Genomic DNA, 21,818 nt, shown 5'->3' on the forward strand with positions numbered 1-21,818 from the left:
TTGATCTTCATTGATGGATTCTGAATATTAGAACAGTCCTCCAGTGAAATCTGATGACGTAGCTCTACATAAATCACTCCTTGAAGGATCCTACTGTGACTTTGAGAAACACCTGGTTGAGTCAGTCATATTGACCCTATTGCTATGTTGTACTGTCATAACTGAATGGATGAACTGCACAAGCATTTTAAACAGATTAAAACATCTTAAAGGTCAGACACTGAGTCTCTTTGGAATCAACATCTTAGAAAAACATCGAATCAGATTAATTTTGACCCCATGTGACATTTATCATTGTTAATCATAGTTAAAGCACTGAAAAGTTCACTTTGTATGCATGAGCACCACTGGCTTCATTATGACTGTAATCATCTGACAGTATCTTGCTCTTTTATCGTAAACCCTACCCCCACTTCTAATAAAACACCCCCCCCATTTTAGAATTGCTCTATTCTGGAGGGCTTTTTGCATCGACCTTTGACCTTTAACCTTTCCTCCCTTTTAGTTAGTGTCTTCTAAATGGTCCTCCAGGGCTGCGTCCATATCAGCTGACTGATTAAAATTGTAAAGAAGAGGAAGAATACTCAATTACATGGCTTGATGGGGGTGAAATACTCACACCCCCATTATGCATGTGAGGAAAAAGTGGCTTTTTATTTATCTGTGGGTCTGGTCTTGATCTTGCGGTTGTAATGATCATTGGTTGGTTGTGTTGAATAAAGTGCTGTTGTTGTTGTCTTCCCTCTGTGGGTGTGAATTGCTTCATGGAGTAATGTGTACAAGGCCAACCACTGAAGCTTTTAATATCAGACGTACACACAAACAGCACCGATGGGAGATGTGCCGTTGCTAGTAAACACACATAATATTTCTCCATCTGCTCAGCTAGGAATAGAATGTACTCTTTCAATCAAACCAGCAGCGATGTACTGTAGTTTCCGCCTCATGTGTGTTTTTATTTGTTTATGTGTGTCGTCACTGTTGGATTGACTGCCTTCGAGAAAAATATACAAGAATATGGTGTTAATAAAGTAGAGGAGCTAATAGTTTTTAGTAAGCAGTACCAGGTAAAAGAACTGCAAAGCAAGAAACAGCTAGCTACCAAATGCTACATGGGAACTGGGAGTGAAATATGTACTATATCACAGTTAATACTAAAGTTATGGTGCTGTGAAGTTACTGTCTTAATAATCCTTTTAGTTTCAAATCAAATATTTGAATGTGAGAGTAGTAGGGTAACATTTGTTGCTCAAACATGAATGACTAATGCTACACATATTAGCATTAGTTAAACAAGCTAACATGCAGACATAGTGCAGTAACAACTGTGTGTAAGTATTGCAGACGGTACATGTGTAAATCAATTAGAATTGAAATGTGCTTTTTCTCTAAGTGGCTAAAGTGTGTTTTTTAATAACTAAAACATTTGTTATTAGGAAAAAAAAAAGTCAACAGCTGAACTCTATGTCTACGCATGAGTTAGCTTGTAGTACTGTACATAGCTCATTCTGCCCCACGTGTTTGAACATTTTAGCCTGTGTACCATTATTATTTTGTTCTATGTGCCAGTGGTCAACTATTTTAGCTGTTTGTTAGCACTGTTTTGGTTGGTCTTAACATGTGTCAGCATGGGCGCTGTGAGTGTTTTAGCTTGTGTTAGCATAGGCCATGAATGGTTTAATTTGGAACACCTGTTAGCTTGTTTGCTATGACTCTTTAGCTTTTGGTTTGTGTTTTAACTTGTATCCTATGGGTGCTTTAACTTCTATTAACTTATTTTATGAGCCTTCTTCTTGTATTTTAGTTTGTGTCCGATGAGTGTTTTTAACTTCTATAAACTTGTGAACAAGTGTTTTAGCTTGTGTTATGCTGCGTTCCAGGCAACATGTAACCCATGTTTTTCCAACCTTCTACCAGTGAAAATGCACTGGAATGGCGGTCAAACCCGTGACTTACCACCCCTGAACTCATACTAGATTGATGTACTCCCAGTTCTGCGCTCTGGTGTTACATAACCCGTGAAACAACAATAGTGGCCCCCATGGATGTGGTGTTTATGCAAATTAATGTTATTTATCCGCAAATGTTATGCATAATCAGCAGCTACTCTAGCGTTAGCTAATTTTCATTGAGTGCAAGAATAAATTATTACCAAATACGTATCCAAATTAGGGATGTAACGATAGGAAAATTTCATATCACGGTTATTGTGACTGAAATTATCACGGTTATTATTATTATCGCGGTATTGTTGAAATTGTGCTTAAAATGTTCAAAAAGTACTTGTACAAACCCTTAAATAATTTAATAAAGTTGTATTTAAAAAAAAAAAACAAAAACAAAAAAGCAAGCAAACAAATAAAATAACAGCACAATGTACTTTGTTGGCAGAAACATTAAAATATTACCATGTAAACATCAAACATACAAATGTGCATTAAAGATGACACCTTATGGCCATTGTTTGACCATTTTCCATGTCAAGTTTGAGTTGCTTTAGTTTCTTTTCCATAGATAGATAGATAGATAGATAGAACTAACAGAGGTCTCTCTCTCTCTCTCTCTCTCTCTCTCTCTCTCTCTCTCTCTCTCTCTCTCTCTCGCTCTCTCTCTCTCTCTCTCTCTCTCTCTCTCTCTCTCTCTAACCACTGGTAATTTTATCGCGGTTTATCATTACACCGGTAATCATTACATCCCTAATCCAGATGTACAAATAACTTAACATAAAAGGTATAACACCTTCTCTTGCCTTATGCACCGTTTTTCCTCCTGCTTCCCTCCAAAAAGCAAGGTGCAAGCACCTCTGACGATAGAAATGATTGTAAATGAGCATAAGGCCCATCTGGTCTGCCATGCTGGTTTGTTTACATCTAGCTACCACAATTCTTTGCCCTCCGGCAGTCTGGCGTGATTTGCCTGGAACGCTACAAAGTCGTGAGTCATGGCTTGAAGTCGTGACTTATGGGCTCAAAAACGGGCCTAGAGCGCAACATTAGCTTGTTTACTGGGACTGTTCAGGTAGAGCTAGCTAATACTAGTACAAATACTGCTATTTTTATGTTCTGTGTGTGTTTTAGATTTTGTCTTTTTAGTGTTTTAGCTCGTGTTATGCTTAGTATTGTAGCTTGGGTGCTTTCAGTGTTTTCGCTAGCATTAGCTCATACTGTGAGTGGTTGAAGTTATCTTTTATCTTCTTACCATCGGTGGCTACACTGACTGAAAACTATATGTAATGTATAGATATGTTATGTGTACAGTTCTGAAGGATGCAGTGCCCTTAATGTTTTCTGAGGATATCTTTCAGTCTCAGAAACAGAAAGTCCTGTTGTCATGGTTACTTTCAGAGAGGGCAGTTCTTGTCTCCGTGGTAACTGGGAGGGTGCGAGGATGCTCCCAGCCTAGGCCTTGGTCGCTCACAGTGTGTGTTTGCATTATAGATGAAGCTACTGGCACATTACTAGATCAAGATAGTGACTTTGTAAATGAATGTTTGATGCCATGTGTTGGTGGTGGAGCTTCAGGACTGTGCTTTGTCACGCTTGGCAGGTTTGATTACATCTCAAATTAATGTGGTTGTCTAGACACAGGCAGGAGCAAAAATAACACAAAAGCCATTGATATAGCCAATCGTTCTTGCATCCAATCACAGTTGAGCGCACTGTTTTTTGTGAATTTTACCACATTTTCTTATTTTGAACAGTATTTTAAAAATCAGAAAATCACGACCTTGAGACTTTGAAGCTTTCTGTTCTTTCCATACCAGTAGCGGTAATACCAGAAGTAACACAACTCCCCCCATGCACGACCTTCCTGTAACCGTGCCTTTCAAAGCAGCTTTTCTGATCTGCAGTGCACAGTGAAAACATTTACCCATCAAAAAGAGTGACTACTGACTAAGCTTCTTATAACCAGGAGTTATGAAACAATTTCTGTAGGATGCTGTTTTGCACAATTCTTCCTTTCTGAACAGTGTTAAAGTGTCTCCCATTCAAAGCCCCATTTGTCTGAGAATCCTAATGGTATAAGTGTTAAATTAATGAGGGCGGGGTCTTGTATAATGTGACTCTGCAGCTCTGAAGGGAATGTGAGGATGTTATGGGACAGACTTCATGATGGTAATAGCTGCTTTGTACTGCAGCTACAAAACAATGCTGACCCTGTAAGGCCACGCATGACGCTACACAAACCAGTCTGTCCAGGATTTGGTAAACATGAAGTTGCAATTGACTCATATATCCAATATTATACACTTTAACCCTTCAGAGTGCCTGGACACACTTTCACATCCAAATCACATGACCAGTTAAAGGTGATGTAGCTGCAGACAGAGCCTTTCAGCTTGTATGGAAAGTGCAGATGTCAAAGTAATACTGTGAAGCCACTTGTGTTGAAAGGCAAGTAAAACCAGACTTATGATACACAATAAAAACATAATTGTCTGCAATTTTGTCATCACGTTTGGAACGCATTCAGACAACAAAAACAGGCTTCTAAGGTGGAGAAGGGTGCTACATCAGTCAATCAGATGTGTGACATCTTGTGACGTCTGGTTGTTTGTAGAAATAATTGTATATAATTTTCTGAGTTGGAAAACTGGTTCATTGAACATGTTTGAGGCATCATATTGTGACACCAGATTGTTTTGTATATAGTTGTATATAGTTTTCAAAAAAAAAAAAAAAACCCTCACAGGTGAGGTTGTGTTAAAAACAAAAAAGATACTAAACAATGCAAGGAAAATAGTTTTTAGTAGCATTCAGCCATGAACAGCTCTTTAAAATCTTGTAATAATTCACTTAATATTTAGTTTGCTTATTGTTGCATCTGTTTATTCATTACATCATTAATGTTTTCCCTCAGCCACAAGCGCTGTTCTTTATTCCATCTCTGAATCCATCATGTTTTATGTTTTTATGTATTTTTTTTCTCTTGTTTATCCATTTTGTCTTTGAATATTCTGAATTAATTATGTGTTTGACCTGAAGGGGATTTGTGTGGGTGAGATGGATGTTTGTGGCTAATGGGGAGTGGGCTGTGGAGTGTGATGGGTGGGTGGGTGGCAGTGGGAGGGAGTGAAGAGTGGGCTGAGCTGGAATTCATATGATCATATTACTGTATATTGTTGGCCTGTCATGGTTTCTGCCTGGAAGTAACAGTATTTAACTCAATTTCCCATAGTTCATTTTTGCTCTAAGCTCTGTTAACCAATAATCCTGCAGTGTATTTTTTGTAGCTGCTAACGGTGGAAGATTTCAGTCCATATTTTTTTGTCCTGCTCTCTGCGTTACTGTCAAACTCCAGCCTAATAACTGTACACCGAAGATTTCAAGCTTTGACGTTGTTCAGTAAGACAGGTCTCAGTTCCTTCTGGCCTTTTCTTTTTCAGAGGGTTGTTCTTTTTAAAGTCACCGCTTGACACCCTTTCTAAATATGACATTTCTGCATCCTTGTCCACGACTTATTGGTTGTAGCCCTTAAGAGTGAATTTTGGCCATTTCTGAATACTTTTCATTTTGACTTAATAGCTCTCTGTTTACCTTGCCTTGTTAGGTATCGTTTTGTTTTTGTTTGTTTGTTTTTTTCCGTTCACCACTGTGACTTTACAGTTGCTTTTTTTAATTTGACATGCTATGGTAACACTGAACCTAAAATCACACAAAAGCATTGATTTCTATTTGGAAAAAAATTTACTCTTTACTGTTTGTCAGCAAAAACATGTTGAACAAACCATTGTTATAACTTAGAATGAACTTATAAATTGAAAACTTCAAAAAAATGATTAGAAATTTAGCAAATAAAGTTTGCATGATAACAATTTACATGAACATGCAGGTAATGGGAGAGGATTTTTTAGTAGAACTATATACAAGTATTTACAAAACAATCTGGTGTCACAATATGATGCCACAAACATGTTCTATGAAACATTTTTACAATTCAGAAAACTATAAACAACTATTTATAAAAACAATTACAAGATGGCACACATCTGATTGACTGATGATTGGCACTTTTCCACCTAAGCAGCTCATTTTTGTTGTTTCTTCCTGCACCGAACACACACCAAACATGATTATGGGCTTTCCCTTTATTCCAGACTAGTAACTAGATCCTAAAATAAACTGTGCAGATCATCTTGGCTACATGAGACTGAAGAGTCACAGTTGTTTTGCTTTGAATTCATGAAGTTCTCGTGACGGCAGTGGTTTCATTCATTCTACTCTTATACTAAAACACACTATAAGAACAGTGTTTTTGTAAACAGTCTATACAGCGTGACTTTAAGGCAGTGTCCAAAATTCCATACTAACATGCTACATAGTTGGCTTTAACAGTATACAGGATTTGTAAATATGCCTGAAACTCCTGCAGGATGTTGTTTATGAAGCCCATCTTGTTCTAAGCTAAATATTACAGTATGCAAACATTGGCCACTTCATCAGCATAAATATTGTGATGACCGTGGACAATGACAGAAGTCCAACAGAGCCCAGTAGGTGGTTGTCAGTATTTCTGCACAGTTTATAGTTTTACAAAGTTTCCAGTGAGTAGTATTATAGATGCTGCTATAGTCCGTAGCATTACACACATACTAGTACAGGTGAGATTTGCCGGTTAGCAAGGTTATGTGTTCCCAGTTGGCAAGGATGTTTTCAGGAATTAACATATATTCACAACCAGAAAGATGCTGTTTACATGGCCAGAACTATTTTGAGCATTAGTAGCATAGTTGGGGTTTGGGGCAGATACTTTGTTTTGACTTTGTCGCAGTAACCGTGAGATGTCTTTATTCAGACGTGCTGGTCCTTTAAGAGGACTGTGTTGGTGTAGCAGAAGCTCCACTAGCTGTGAATGTAGTGATGCAGTGCAGTCCTCTGCAGCAGCTGACTGCAGGTCAACCACAAACACCACAGCGTGGGGATTTGTATGTGTGTGAAGCATACATCCCTGCTGCAGTGTCCCTGCTCATTTATGCGTTTATCATTAACGATGCAGCTTTTTATTCAGATATCAGAGGAAATGTGGGCACTGTGACGCCTCAGCTGACAGACTGTGATGCAGAAAAAAAGGCAGAGTGCACTCAAATCAAAGCACTGCTAATGCTAATTTGAGGAAAAACTTGACCTTGCCAGCTAATAAGAGCATCTCTCAGCTAAAAACACAACATGAGAACTGCTGAAGTGTCCATTATTGAGGCAGTGTGAGTACTGCCAGTCCAGTTTGGTGCTGTAGTTCTGCATCTGACCTCTGACCTCCCAGAGGAAAAAAAAAAAACAGTTTGAATGCAGTAAAAAAAAAACAAAAGCATCACAGTGTTTTTCCACAGTGGGAACAGTACGCTTTGAACAGACTGCGAGAGCCAGGATTTAGTTTCAGTGAAGGCACCAAGAGGAAAATGCTGAATCATTCTGCCTCCGTACAGTCTTGGTCTGACTCCAACGACTGCTCAGTCAGCGTCAAAAACAGAGGACGTGTCCTCAAAGCACAGACACAAACCTTACACACAGATTGACATGTAGTGATGTATGATATATGTCGTATTTATACCATGTAATACTTGCCTTGTGCATTCTCCGCAAAGTTTTTGATAATTTTGCATTTAGTGAAATTTCTTTTTTTCTATTTTTTTCTTTTTCAATCATACACAGCAGAGGAGGAGGTCAAAGTCCGTATTTCATGTCATATTTCATGTCAGGTTAATTGCTTTTTACTGAAAAGTTTGGAGAATGAAGCACTTATCATTTAAAACCAATTAAATCAGGGATTGCTTTGAGGGAAGTGTATTACTCATTCTGTCAAAATGGGCAAATTATATATTAATAGTTAACTGGACAGTAAATTATTTTAAAAATGTCTTTCTGTGTTTTTTCCAGTCGGACAGTAACACCAGTTTCCTGCGAGCAGCAAGGGCAGGAAACATCGACAAGGTTTTGGAATATCTGAAAAGTGGAGTGGACATCAGTACCTGCAATCAGGTAAGAAACACATGATTTTTTTTTTTTTTTTTTTTTTTCTGTCAGTCTACGTCAGTACGGTACCATTCAGTGAACTGATTAACGTCAATGAATGATGCCACCTACAGTCTTTGCTTCTCTACTCTTTATCAAAGGCAGGTTTTTGCTGTAAACACACAATTGCAGCAATATTTGAGAATCCAAACAAACTAAACTAAACTACAAAGCATGTCAGTCTCACTCTGCATAGTTAGTTTGGAGCAGCTTGTTGCACATAAAACAGCATAAACAAGTAATCAAGTACATAATTACATAGCAGAGTAACAGCAGAGTTGTTTGGTGTTGATTCTCAGTGGGTTTATGCAGCACCTTTTGATACAAATTGATTATTAATAGAATAATATTCTCAATGTAGCTATAACTTACATACTTCCAATAGTTATTAGTTACATAATACATAAAATTTAGTGGTAGTCTCTCACTGTCAGGTCATTCTGATCCTACAAATGAAAATGAAAAGCATTCCAAGTTGATTGTTTTTGTTATGAATCTGGCTCCTCCACTGCTGGTCCACACATATTCATTTATTATATGATAATGACTCTGGATTCCTGCTGCACAGAAGTCTGTGTTTCTTTATTTAGACCCAGTCATTATCTAGTCTCCTCTAAGCTCATTAGCATTCCATCCGTGGATGTGAAGGGTCAGTGAAAACTGATAGGATGGAAACAGCCCCGTCCTGGCAACAGCGTCTGTGACCGGTAAACACAAGTCACATGGAGCGTCATGACTGTGACTTTAAGGAGCACCAGAGGACCGGTCGGGTGTTAAACGGTGGTGTATCAGACAGGTTACTGTGGGGACGTTGTGCATTTATTGGTTTTAAATTCCCACAAAATTAATAATGATGATTTATTAAATTGTAAAATAATGTAAATTATTCTTCAGAGCAATGACTATGTGCAAAATGTGGTATATTTATGGCAGGGGTGTCAAACTCATTCCAGTTCAGGGGCCACATTCAGCTAAATTTGATCTAAAGTGTGCCAGACCAGTGAAATAATAACATAATAATATATAAATAATGTCAAACCCCAAAATTTTCTTTATGTTTTAGAGTGAAAACAGTCGAATAAAACAATGAAAATGTACAAACTATCCTTTCAAAACAATGTGAATAACATGAACAAACTGAAAAAATAAGTATAATTTTAACAATATTATGCTTCAGTTCATCATTTTCACATGTTCATTATAATTTACAGATCAGAGCGGGTCTACAAATACACAAAACATTTAATATCAGGCAGAGTATTGTTAAAATTGTACTTGCTTTTCTTAAAACATTTCAGGTTGTTCATATTTGTTCAGGTTATTCACTTTTTTTGTGAAATTATACTTTGTTTTAGTGTAAATATATGAAAATATTTACATTCACAAAGAGATAAATTTGGATTTGTGAATATTTATAGATTATCATGATGGTATTTTTCTGGTTTGACCCACTTGAGATTGAATTGGTCTGACTGTGGAACCTGAACTAAAATGATTGTTAATATCTTAGTGTAATTTTTGCATTTCCCAACCTCATTGCATGAGCCGGACTGGACCCTTTGGCGGGAATCAACTGTCTGATCAATTTCAACCTTTAAAAAGTGTTTATTGTTTGTATCTGACAAATGTATGAACACATACACACTGAGAGATAATGCAGTTTTTGTGCTGTTATGTACCGTATATTGAGTACAGATCTGTCCATTTGGTTAGGATGTACCTCTGCACCCCTCCCCCCACCTCAGATCAGGCCATATGTCCAGTTAATAGGGTTCTCCCTGGTTTCCCACATTAATATGAGCTCTGTTGGCATACACTGCTGCTGTCAGGCAACTGTGTCTAATCCACATATTCTCCTGCATATTCCTTTTTTGTGTGGAGCTTAGTTCAGCATCACTGGGTAGTTTTCATGTTTCTAAATAAATGAAGAGAATGGTAATGGGTTAATATCTATGAAGTAAACAGGGGACGGTATGCAGGGATTCTGTCATTTATGGACGCCTTGGTGAAGTGGTTATGATGGTTATAGTAGTTTTGCAGAACACTTCATTAAATTTTGAGTAAACTCTGAGCCTTTTTCTATTTAGTTAGTGTCATAGCCTTCTGAAAATGAAATATGCATGAATTATTCCGTGCAAAGTTCTCCAGTAACTAATGTGTTTTGAGGAGCCTCATACAGTATATGTACTGTGACTGTTGGTAGTTTAACTTTACTACCTCAGGGATGCGCCAGTCCTGAAATTCTGAGCCGATACCAGTACAGACCAGTACCAACTATTTGGCTGATACTGACACTGATACTGATGTTTTTTTATTTACTTGTTGACTTTGGTTTCATGTTCTTTTGTCGCTAACTGCCATGACACTGACCGTTAGCTAAACTCACAGTCTACACCACTGACCTTGACTTCAATTACTTGTTTATGTGTCAACACTTAGAGTACTTCTCTTCAGAGGTGCACACAGTTCAGCACACAACACACACAAAACACAAAACAGTGGATAGAGCTGAACTTTACACTCCTGAAACATAACGCTGTGATGGTGTGGCTGAGCTGAAATCAGACAAGGAGATTCTGATCCAACAATGCATACGCCAGCCAAAGAATGTCATCTCTAAATCTTAATAGTATTTTATAGTTTGTCATTTCCTGGAAAATTCTAAAAACATTTTATCACTCATCTTACACTTTCGGATGTACTGTATACCAGGTTTTTGTCCAATTAAAGAATCGCTCGAATTGTTACTTTTCTTGCAGAGGTTGTAGAGGTTGAAAAAGGCTCAGGTGTTTGTGTGCGTCCAGTTTTCAGACACTGAAGACACCTGCACTACAGTAACAAACACCACACAGATACATGTCACAGTAGTGGATGGATGCTTGTCCAGGATTTTAGTGTGGGCTTCAGTGATTGATAGTGATCGCCTCAGCTGCTGTGGGTCGAATAAAGATGGGCTAGTAAAAGTCCATTCCATTACACTAACATGCTGCCTATACTACTGATATAAATGACCATGAGAAGACCTTGAGCACACACACATGTTGTATGTCCAAAAACATATCCCTCTGAAAACATCTTAAAACATCAGTCAAAACTTCTCCTTCACTAGTGGACACCCAGAGGACCAAAATGATTCCATTACCGTGATAGAGTGCTGGTCGGAATGGTTGATAGCGGAAAATGCTTTTCAATACACAGCAGAACATACAGGCACTGCTAACTTAAACTTATACGAATCAATATTTTTTATTTGACAAAATAATAGCTCCCAAAGGTCCACTTACAAGCCCATACAACATGATTGATGTTCAGGATGTAGGTCACATGATGACAAATGACCCTGCTTCAGGACACTTGAGCAAACTTTAATCCACTGTAAGATGTGGGTTGAAGCTCCAGAAGAAGCTTAAATGAAGACTTGGAATCTTATACTTCATCATAGTGATCTTGTTTTGAGATTAATTTACTTTACAAGAGGAGAATATCTAAGATAATGAATGTTTAATGAATATTTATATATTTCATGTTAATTAAATTAGTAAAAAAGTTAGTTGTTTTACATGCACATGGAGTTCAATTACTGTGGGAGCATAACTACATGTACAGCAGGGATTGTATTTGAACAGTAGGGATCCTATGTTTAATATCCTCTTCATTATTAATCTTTAATATCAGGAATTTTATATTGAAAACAGTAACTTATCCGCTAATAGTTACACAGGGCACATGTTTTGTTTATTGTCTTATATAATAGTTTTAATCAACAATTTTTCCTCTGCTTGGTTAATCTATCAGATCCATTCTGACTGCCTGATTAATATCAACCTCACTGTTGTCCATAAAGTTGAAATAATTTTGATTTCAGACACATTCCTCTTTTTTCCTTATTTCTACACATCAATTGTCACCTTTAACCCATTTCAGTGATTACATACTGAGTCCCAATTACATTTTATCTCTCAAGAATAAATCATGTTGTCACAATCATTTCATGAGAAGAGGTAAAAATGTGTTATTCCAACTTTATGGGCAACAGTGTATTAAATCCTGACCACTTCAGTAAATCAGCAAATTTATTTTCCACTAAGGAACTTTTCAACATCTTGCCTTAGATTATTACTTTGAGCATCACATAGACTTTGCCTTCATAGCAGTATAATTAGCAGCAGAAATCAACTTGCACTTACCTCTAGTGTAGCATGCAGCCAGCTACCAGCTAGTGAAATATATATTTTTTTCAGATGTTAAAGAAGAGCAAACCCAATGGAGCCATCACATCTTTAAACATGTTTTCTGCAGGTGAAGGGTCTCTGCAGCTTTATAATAATTAATGCAGCTTTGTATGTTATACATGAATAATCCATACACTGAAATGTACGCTGTCAGCCACGATTTGTTTTCCAACAGATTAAAGGCTTAATTGTTCAGCTATTCAACATTATGCGGCATTTTCCACATGTGATGAAGGGAACATCACATTGAAATGAGTCAATAAACTCTTTTTTTTTTCCAGTTTTATCTAAAAAACTTGATTCACTAGCATGCTAATTGGTAATAAGCTTTACTGTTTCCCCACTAAATCTCGTGACTAAAGGGTGTTTTACTGTGTTCTGCTGCTGAATAATAATAGCTCAATAACACTGCACTGATGAGCTGGTATTTACTCTCCACCACTCTGACTCCACTGCCAAATTAGATTCTCACCACATCACATTTGCATTCCATTAAAATTGGCTGCCTTAATAGATGTAATAGATAATAAGGGATCGTCTCCTAAGTGATTGTGTGTTATATGGGCAGACAGAATGAGGTAACAGATATGATGGATGAGTGAGTGGGTGGACAGGGCATGTTGGAAGATAAAGGGGGACTGCCTTTCTGGAGGTGAACGAAGACCATATGGGGGCCTGTACAAGATGAATATGTCCCCTGAGGGTGACACGTGGTGTGGCAGTGGTGCATTTATTAGTGACAGCTATTTATGTTCAATATTAAAGAAAGTAAAACAGAAACAATGTGAAAGTAAGGGTAAATTGTGAGCAGTAAATAATGAAATGTAGTTTGGAGGATCAAAGGCTGTGACCTGAGGAGCTGTAAAGAATACTTTGGCCTCCTTCTGTCTCTGTGTCCTTAGGGACAAAAGACACAGGCACTCGTCTCAGCCGATAAATAGCTCAGCGGTGTTTTATGGTAGAACAGTGACAGGTGCAACTTCAAACAGACCGATGCCTCTGAAAACAGAAGCCAAAGAAAAGGGGCAGTTGTGATGTTGCCTGCTGTTCCATACATGTCAGTGTGTGCTTTTGTATTTTTATTTTGTGAGTCCCAAATTTTCTCCTTCTACCGTCGGGTAGATTGGCAAACAGTCTATTATGAAAAAGTTGCATATGTTATTTTTTTAGCAACATCTAGTGTTCGTACCTCTAATGAGTGTCATAAAAAGTCAGGGTGGATCATTAGGTATGTTCTCTAACTCAAATGAGGTTTATTATTGCAGCTATCATGAGAAAAGTCCTCTGGCCTAACTTAGTTATTTTATCCCCAAGCAGGATGTTCTCCCAAACCTAAAAAAAAAGCTTTTTTGTGTCACCTGTTCCACAGAATTGTCATTCTATACATTTTCATGTTAAAAGAACATTGGCTGATGTTGCTCTGACACTAGTTACTTACTGACTGATAACTAGGGCTTCAATCAATGCATGGGATGTGTAAATAAAGTGGGTTTTTTCAGTCTCATGTTGCAGTGCAAATGAAAATAACATTTCTGTGATGCAGTGGTTGTATCATATAACAGGGATAATTGACTTTCAGTAACTACCTTGTTGACCAGAATCAGAACTTACAGATGCTCATGAGCAAAGATGTGAGTTTCATATTGTTTATTATCTTTATTATTGGCTCTGGTTGAAGAAGAGCCCTTGAATATTATCATTTCATTTGATGTTGTTCAACTTGACATGTTCAAATTAAGCGGTTGTGATGGAACAGGGAGTAATTGTGTTTTAGAACATAAATAGCAAGAGAAGCCACTGCTCATAACATTTTCAGATCTCGCTGACGCTGAGGAGGTTGTTGATTTCTCGTGTTTGTCATGCTGCATGAATCATAACTGTCTTTCCGTGGTTTTCTCCATTTATGGGCTTTAATGCATATTTCATTGACCTAGCTTAGTCGCTACATTGTGATGTAAGAATAGGGCATCCCTTTTTTTAGCCTTTAATGCTCTGAGAAGGTAACTGTATATTTAACCTGGGTTGAATAGCAGTCAGTCAGGGTGATTTAGACTTCATACAGTTGGCCACATGCTGAGATTATTAAAGGTTCAGCAACAGTCAAGTACATTAAAGCAGATTTATGAGACAACTCAGTACACTGTTTATGGTTGATGAACTGGATTCTAAACACCTGTTCTGCCATCAAACATAGACTATGTGTTTGTGTTTTAATTAATTCACAGATGATTATGATGGATGTTTCAGAATTTTGACAAATGTCCTGAAAAGCTGCCAAGACTTGGATTCTGCTCAGCAGTCATGCATTATGTTAATTTCTGACAAAACAACTGTTGGCCCTGCGTTACACAGAATGTTAATGCAAGCACTAACTGAGCCTTGATAATCCACAATGAGCCAAATGAAAATAGTGTGCTTTAATTTAAAAAATCAACCTCATTACCAGATAATAATGATGATTCTGCAAAACCCTACATAAAGTTTCACAGTATATTTTAAATACAGAGTATGTAAAGATAATGTTCATTAACGAATGTAGTTAAAGCACATAATATACAGATAAGTTTAGGCAATGATTGTAATTTACAAAATTGCACATTAATTGCAATTCTATTGGTGTTATTAATGAAAATATGACTCACTTTATGATATTCTTTGCATCTATACACAAATGGATATTTAGTTCCTGTATAATCAGTGATTATTGGATAGAAAACTTGTATTGCAAAATCACGCCATATATTACATGAATAGCCTATAAGTCCATACAGTTTTCCTTTTACTGCTTCCGAGGCCACAAAACACAGTAAGGTACATGACTCCTCCACAGGAACTAGCTTTGCAGTGGAGCGTTACCGTTATGAAATCAATCCACCAATTAAACAGCAGCTTTAAAAACACTGCCATAGTGCAGGATGATTTGAGCCAAAGTGGACCCTGGCTCATTCATGCACACGTCAGCTTGACCAAAAACAGCAGGACTTTGCTAAAATGCATTTTCTGGTCGAGTACAGAACAGATGTTTCCTGCCAGCAAACTCAGGCAGCGTCAGATGATTTTAGAACGAGCATTCACAGTTTTTGGGATCCCACAGGGTGCCTGAGTGGGGGCCTTAGGAATCCAGGGGGAGAAACAGCCTCAAGGGGCTCTGTGATAACAGTTAGCTTGGCAGTCACTGAGGAAATTACTTATCGACTCAGCGACTCTTTTTAAAGTGCAGTCTAATGCTTGCAGTGCTGAAAAGGTTATTGAATCGGTACTGGGTCACTTGGAACAGTGGAGCAAGGGGAACCGCTAACCTGACAATAACCTCATTCCTCCAACTCTAAGGCCTTAAGGAAAAGAACGACTGTGACTGGAGCAAGAGTTAGTTTAGATAGTAAAACTGTGGTTTCAGCGCTCTGGGACTCCCCTTATTAGTATCATTTAAGACTAAAAATTACTCCCATGACTAGGGATGTAACGATTACCGCTATAACGATAAACCGTGGTAAAATTGCAGACGGTTAGTGTTACCGTTTAAATTCTAATTATCATGATAACCGTGTTTGATTACCACACTTTTAGGGGAAAAAACCCTATGTAAAGATCTGCTTTTATGTCAAATATTTGAGTATAGTTTTAATTTATTACCACTTTGATTTTATATTCCTAATATTTGGAACCAATATTCACTTTTGAAGTCTTTGAAAAGGTTCGTTAAGCATCTTTGTGTTATTTATGCAATAAAGTATATACATTTTCAAATCGGATTTTATATTTTTTTTGTGTTTTTTGTCCTTTTGTGTTGATATAGTAGGTTAAAGTGAAAAAACAATAGGCAGATGAGATAGATGAAGTTGTGCTGAAAAAAAAGATACCAAACATGGGTATAATAAACATTTGTTTATATATTATATAAAGGCAAAATCAAAAGTACTGAAAAACGGACAAAATAGGCTCAGACCACTAAGGGTTAATATTTGAATGTTTCTGCAACAGAAGGTACATTGTGGCAATTATTTATTTATTTTTAAATACAACTTGGTTAAATTATTTCAGTGTGTGTATAAGTACTTTTTGAACATTTTGAGCACAATTTCAACAATACCGCGATAATAATGATAACCGTGATAATTTTGGTCACAATAACCGTGATATGAAATTTTCATCTCGTTACATCCCTACCCATGACACATACTATGAAAACTACCAACAGGATGATGGTGTCAGTGAGGAAGTACTAAAATATGTATGCACATTACATCATAAAAGTTTACAAGTAGTTAGTGAAGAAAGTAGAGAATTTAGAAGCTAAATCACACAGCTTTTAAGTATGTACTGATATTGCTCCATATCTGCTGGCTGTATGAAGAGCCTCACTGGCTCACATTATTTATTTGATTCAGTAGATCAAGTGATTTCAACTGTTTTTGTTGTTACAAGTGGCCAAATATGAAGATCCACAGGTCAATGATTCAGAATTGTTAGAGATTAAGGAGAAAATGACCAAGATATGTCATTTACCAAATACACTGAGTCCTACTTTCCCCACATTACAATATAAGCCATGTTTTCTGAGACCTGAGACCTCTTTGTTTATTAAACTAAATTTGTACACAAACGTCCTGTTAAAATAGGATGTCATGTTCTGATGACATGATTGTTAGGTTTGCTGTAACGTTAGAATAGGGGTGTCAAACTCATTTTAGTTCAGGGGCCACATTCACCCCAATATGATCTCAAGTGGGCCGGACCAGTAAAATAATAACAGTGAAAAAAGTAAAATTATATTATGGTCAGGTTTACATCTACAAAGTTTCCTTAAAAATCTGAATAACATGAACAACTTGAATTGTCTTAAGAAAAACAAGTGCAATTTAAACAATGTTCTGCCACCGTCTATCAGTTTATCATTTACATATGTGCATTACAATCGCACAAAACATTTAGTAACAGGCAGAATATTGGCAAAATTGCATTTACTTTTCTTAAGACATTTCCATTTGTTCATATTTGTTCAGGTTAATCACTTTTTTTGTAAAAGTATAGTTTGGTAATGTAAACATTTTCATGTAATTTTACTTTTTTACACTAAAAAAGCAAAGAGAAAATTTGGGGTTGTCATTATTTAGAGGTTATAATGATAATATTTACTGGTTCTGACCCACTTGAAATCTAATTGGACTGTATGTGTCTGTATGTGGAACCTGAATTAAAATGATTTTAACACTATTGATTGTTAATATCTTCAGTGTAAGTTTTGCATTTCACAAATTCATCCCTCGGGCCAGATTTGGCCCCCGGGCCGCATGTTTGACACCTGTGCCTTAGAACATCTCTACAGTGTTGTACCCATAACACAAATTGAGTCTCCTTCATTTGCTTTCTTTTAGAGTCGGTGTAAATTAAAATAACCTTGCACTAGCTTTACAGGAGACTTACATACTGTATATCTCCTTTAAGCAGTCGACAGCTCTTACTTTCTTCCCACCCTATTGCAATGGACACTTAAAAGTCCAACTGATATGAATAGAGGTCCCAAAGGACTCTTAAATGAAACAAAAAAACTTCTTTTTATTAATTAGCTGTGATATTATAAGATGAATCCCCCATATTTGTGTGTTGTCTCATCTGTTTCAAATATGGTGACATAATATTAGAGTGACAGTGGTCAGCACAGCACGCTTAGAAAGGAAAATAAGCACATGTGACCACAGCACACACTGATTGACTATTTATAACTTCATACCCTGGCTGGATTTACTCCATAGCAGCAAAACATGGCACAACATCTAACCCAACTTTGATAGCAAGCTTTGATATTTCAGTCCCTGTTCTACATGAAAGTAAAGGACAGAAGATGAAACCAGGGAAAGAAAGGGAGGATTTATCAGTTCTAGACCAGGAGGAGGTAGCCCCTCTCTGTCTGGAAGTGTTTTTGCCTTTTCTTTGTTGTTGTTGACTCTGAGTCTGACCTTTCCCCCTGCTTTTTAATTTTTTTTCCAGAATGGTCTTAATGCACTGCACCTGGCGGCCAAGGAGGGCCACATGGACCTGGTCCAGGAGCTGCTGGAGAGAGGCGCTGCTGTAGATTCGGCTACAAAGGTAGATGATCTCACATGCTTTAAGATCACACACAGGAACATTCGAAGATACAAGACACTTCAATAACCTTGTAAACAATCAGACAATAATTTATAGTTCATTCAGGAGACGTTTGACATTTATTGGCTTTTATTTCATAGCATTAGCAAAGAACATAAATGGACACCATCTGATATTGTTAGAGGTTCTTTTCCATGTTTTGGACCTAAAGCTTTTTTTCAATAAGCACCACAGTTAAAATCTTTCTCTGTAATTGCTGGCCTTTACACACTTACTGTCAAACAACTTAATAAAAAGTGAAAGGCCATTTTGTTTTTTGTTTTTTTGTTTTTTTGTTTTTTTTTGTTTTTTCTTTTTTTTCTTTAACTTGTAGTCTGGCTGCGTTTTGGTGCTGAACAAATGTACTTTGCCAAGGGAAACTTCTTAAAGTATATGAGGCTCCGTTTGATATTCTACTGTCTTTATTATGAGTTTTGTTGAACCACATTTCAATGCGGACCTGACATGGAGTTAAAGCGGGGGGGGGCAGGGAAGAAGAAGGTGGTGAAGACCCTCACAAGAAAATATCAACAATACAAACAATAACAACCCTGCTGATAATTATAATGGTTAGAATAACTACAACAAGAACTGAGTAAACTGGGCACAAAGACAGAAAAAAAAACAGACAAATAAATAAATAAATAAAAAATTACAATAAAATAAATAAAACATATTAAATGAGGAAAGAAAGGTCATTTTGTGTTGCTACATTTTCACCACTTTGGACCAAAATCTTTTGTGAAAAAAGCAAGAGTTTTTCTTCTTTGTTTCTATACTCTGACATTCCACAATAGCAAAAAGTTGTCTTAAGTTTTTAACCTTCAAAGACCCAAACAGCCACTGGCAATCAAAATCTCCTAATCTAAAATGTTTAGTAACTTCTGAACCAATAAACCTATAAACATATGTCAATAACTGAGATAAAATACACGTTGCCATCTTTTCATGGTCATCAGATATGACCCATTTGGACGTTCACAGGATCCATAGTGAACGTGGAGATACCTTCATCTTCTACAACATTGATTCACCAGTAAAACCCATGGAGTTGGATCAATGACAGTGGATGGACACACTTGTCTTTATGTTCAGTTACTGGTATCTCTACAGAAAAAGTCACTCTTTCTTTAGTTTTCTCTTTTTTGATATAATAACCTATAAGTTTTTTAAACATCTTCATAATCAGTGAATTAAATATAGGAAAATACCTGATGTTCACTGAAAAATGTAAATACAAAGGATAATATTATAATAAATGGTAATGAATTACTTAAGAAAAGTTAAATAGAGAGAAAATTTCATTTGGGAACTGCCACAAAAGTATTGGGTCTTTATGAGTTAAAATTATTTTTGTGTATTCACGTAATCATCTCATAAATAGATGAGCTGATGTTTGTGGTTTAACTGACAGAATGATTTCATAGAAATGTTGTTGTTCTAGAGGTGAATGTTTCTTACTTACTAAAAAACACTTTAAAGTACGTGAGCAATGATTTTATTACTATCCAATGCATCTTCTCACTATAACCAAAGTTTGAAATTTAATTACTGACTTTTTTTGGATTGAATTTTTGTTTTGTATTGTATTATATTGTAATTGTATTGTATTGTTTTGTGTTTGTTTTTTGTGTAATGTATAGTATTGGTCACTAGGTCAGGATTCATACATGTACATGACCTACAGGTCCACGACTGTTAAGTTTTACTCTGACACCCTGTACAGTTCAGTTAGTGCTGAAATTATCACCAGTCACTGCAGTTCATAAAGTCACATCTTAGAGATTTACCTGTTGTTTTTATCCTGGTGATCTTTGAATATTGTGAACTCAACAAAGAACAAAGTAGTAATAAAAAAAAAAACAGATCAAAACAGCAGTATAAATCATATTGAAAGTGGGTTTGGAAAGAAATATTGAAAGTATTTTGTTTACAGTTTACAGTAGCTCGACCTAGTTTATGATTGGCTCACATCATTCATTGAGAAAAACATCCTTGCAAAGATCATTAAAATAGAGAAGAGGAAAAGTAGAGCACTGAGGGAAAGTGATATGTAGAGTGAGGTACTACACGTGGTGGTATGTTGATCATTCCAGCTACTGCAATCAGAGTAGGTACAAGCTCATTACGGAGCAGCTTTACAGTGTTGACTCTCATGTTGGTGTCAGTCCAGAATGTAAAGACATGCTGGTGCTTAACATCAGAGCTGGACTGATGGAGTGGGAGGCTTTTAAGAGATCAGCTTAAGTCAAAGCAAATGGAAAATAACATCCGTCCTCTCTGGCCTCTGCTGAATCTTCTTTCCCCCCCTGTTTCATGCTTTTGGGGAGTTTTACTCACTCTGAACTTAGGCCCCTTGAAGGAAATTAATGATTTGTGATACAGGACAATGTAAATAAAATAGACTTCAAACTACGTTGGAAAATATTATTTTCCAGACCGATATCTAATGCCACCAAACCTGGATGGATGTATGCCTAATATAAACACAGACATAGTCGCACCTGTTAGTCAACATTAATGAAAAGCTACCATAAATTATTGGTCGTTGTTTAATGAAAATTACAGACAGAAACAAAGGCACAGTATGGCGCAAAATTCATAGGCCATCTTTAGTTTTGTTGTTTTTTCAGGGTTGAAATAAACATACATATTTATTTCTCATTGTCTTTTCATCAGATAGAACAAGAAAATACTGGAAATATGTGCATAGCCTTAAAACGCACTCAAAAAACAAAACTAAATGGATTCATAAGGGTAAAAAAAAAAGGCTGAAACCTGGTATAAAACATCAGAAAGCTAATACAATAAATCTCATATTGTCTGAACAAAAGGGTTAAAGACATGTATAAAGATATCAGTTAAACCACATTATGGATATTTCTGATTTGAACCTCCAGTATTTTACATCACCATTGACTTATGCAGCTACACTGTTGAGCATAATTTTGTCTGACATTTAAAAAATATCACTTTATCAGTTACTCACAGTTATTCACTTTAAGCCTGGGAAGATCAGCTTTTGTTATTTTGTAATAGTTTACATAAAACAAAATGGAAAACAGACGATAATTGAGAACACAACAACGAGTAACTTCATCCTTTAAGTAAAATTATGCCTGTAAAAGTATAATATGGGGTTATTTAGGACATGAAGCGCCTTACTAACTACAAACTGATGTGTTTGTTCACCACATTTAACTAACATGTGCACAATAAATAAAAATTGGCTAGATTGTTTACTATTGGTAATAAGATTGTTTAAGTAAATGCATCCTCTACTTACCTTTTTTTTAATACAGAAAGGAAACACTGCACTTCACATATCATCTCTAGCGGGTCAGGCTGAAGTGGTGAAGATCCTGGTTAAACGTGGAGCTGACATCAACGCACAGTCTCAGGTTAGCTGCACCGTCTCACATTCACTGACAGCTGTACCTGTTATTACTGT

General features: G+C 36.6%; 1 protein-coding gene across 25 annotated transcripts in view; it reads left to right on the top strand.

The window, feature by feature from the left end:
- Positions 1–21,818, top strand: part of ank2b (ankyrin 2b, neuronal) — a 293,858-nt gene that overhangs the window by 191,598 nt on the left and 80,442 nt on the right. For all 25 annotated transcript variants that reach the window (XM_030161857.1, XM_030161856.1, XM_030161863.1 and 22 more), the window contains exons 2-4: positions 7,875–7,976; positions 18,230–18,328; positions 21,670–21,768. In XM_030161857.1, coding sequence (XP_030017717.1) covers positions 7,875–7,976; positions 18,230–18,328; positions 21,670–21,768 — 300 coding nt within the window. The remainder of the gene's footprint in view (positions 1–7,874; positions 7,977–18,229; positions 18,329–21,669; positions 21,769–21,818) is intronic.

This window comes from Sphaeramia orbicularis, chromosome 18 (genome assembly GCF_902148855.1).
Source record: "Sphaeramia orbicularis chromosome 18, fSphaOr1.1, whole genome shotgun sequence".
NCBI classification, from domain to species: domain Eukaryota; kingdom Metazoa; phylum Chordata; class Actinopteri; order Kurtiformes; family Apogonidae; genus Sphaeramia; species Sphaeramia orbicularis.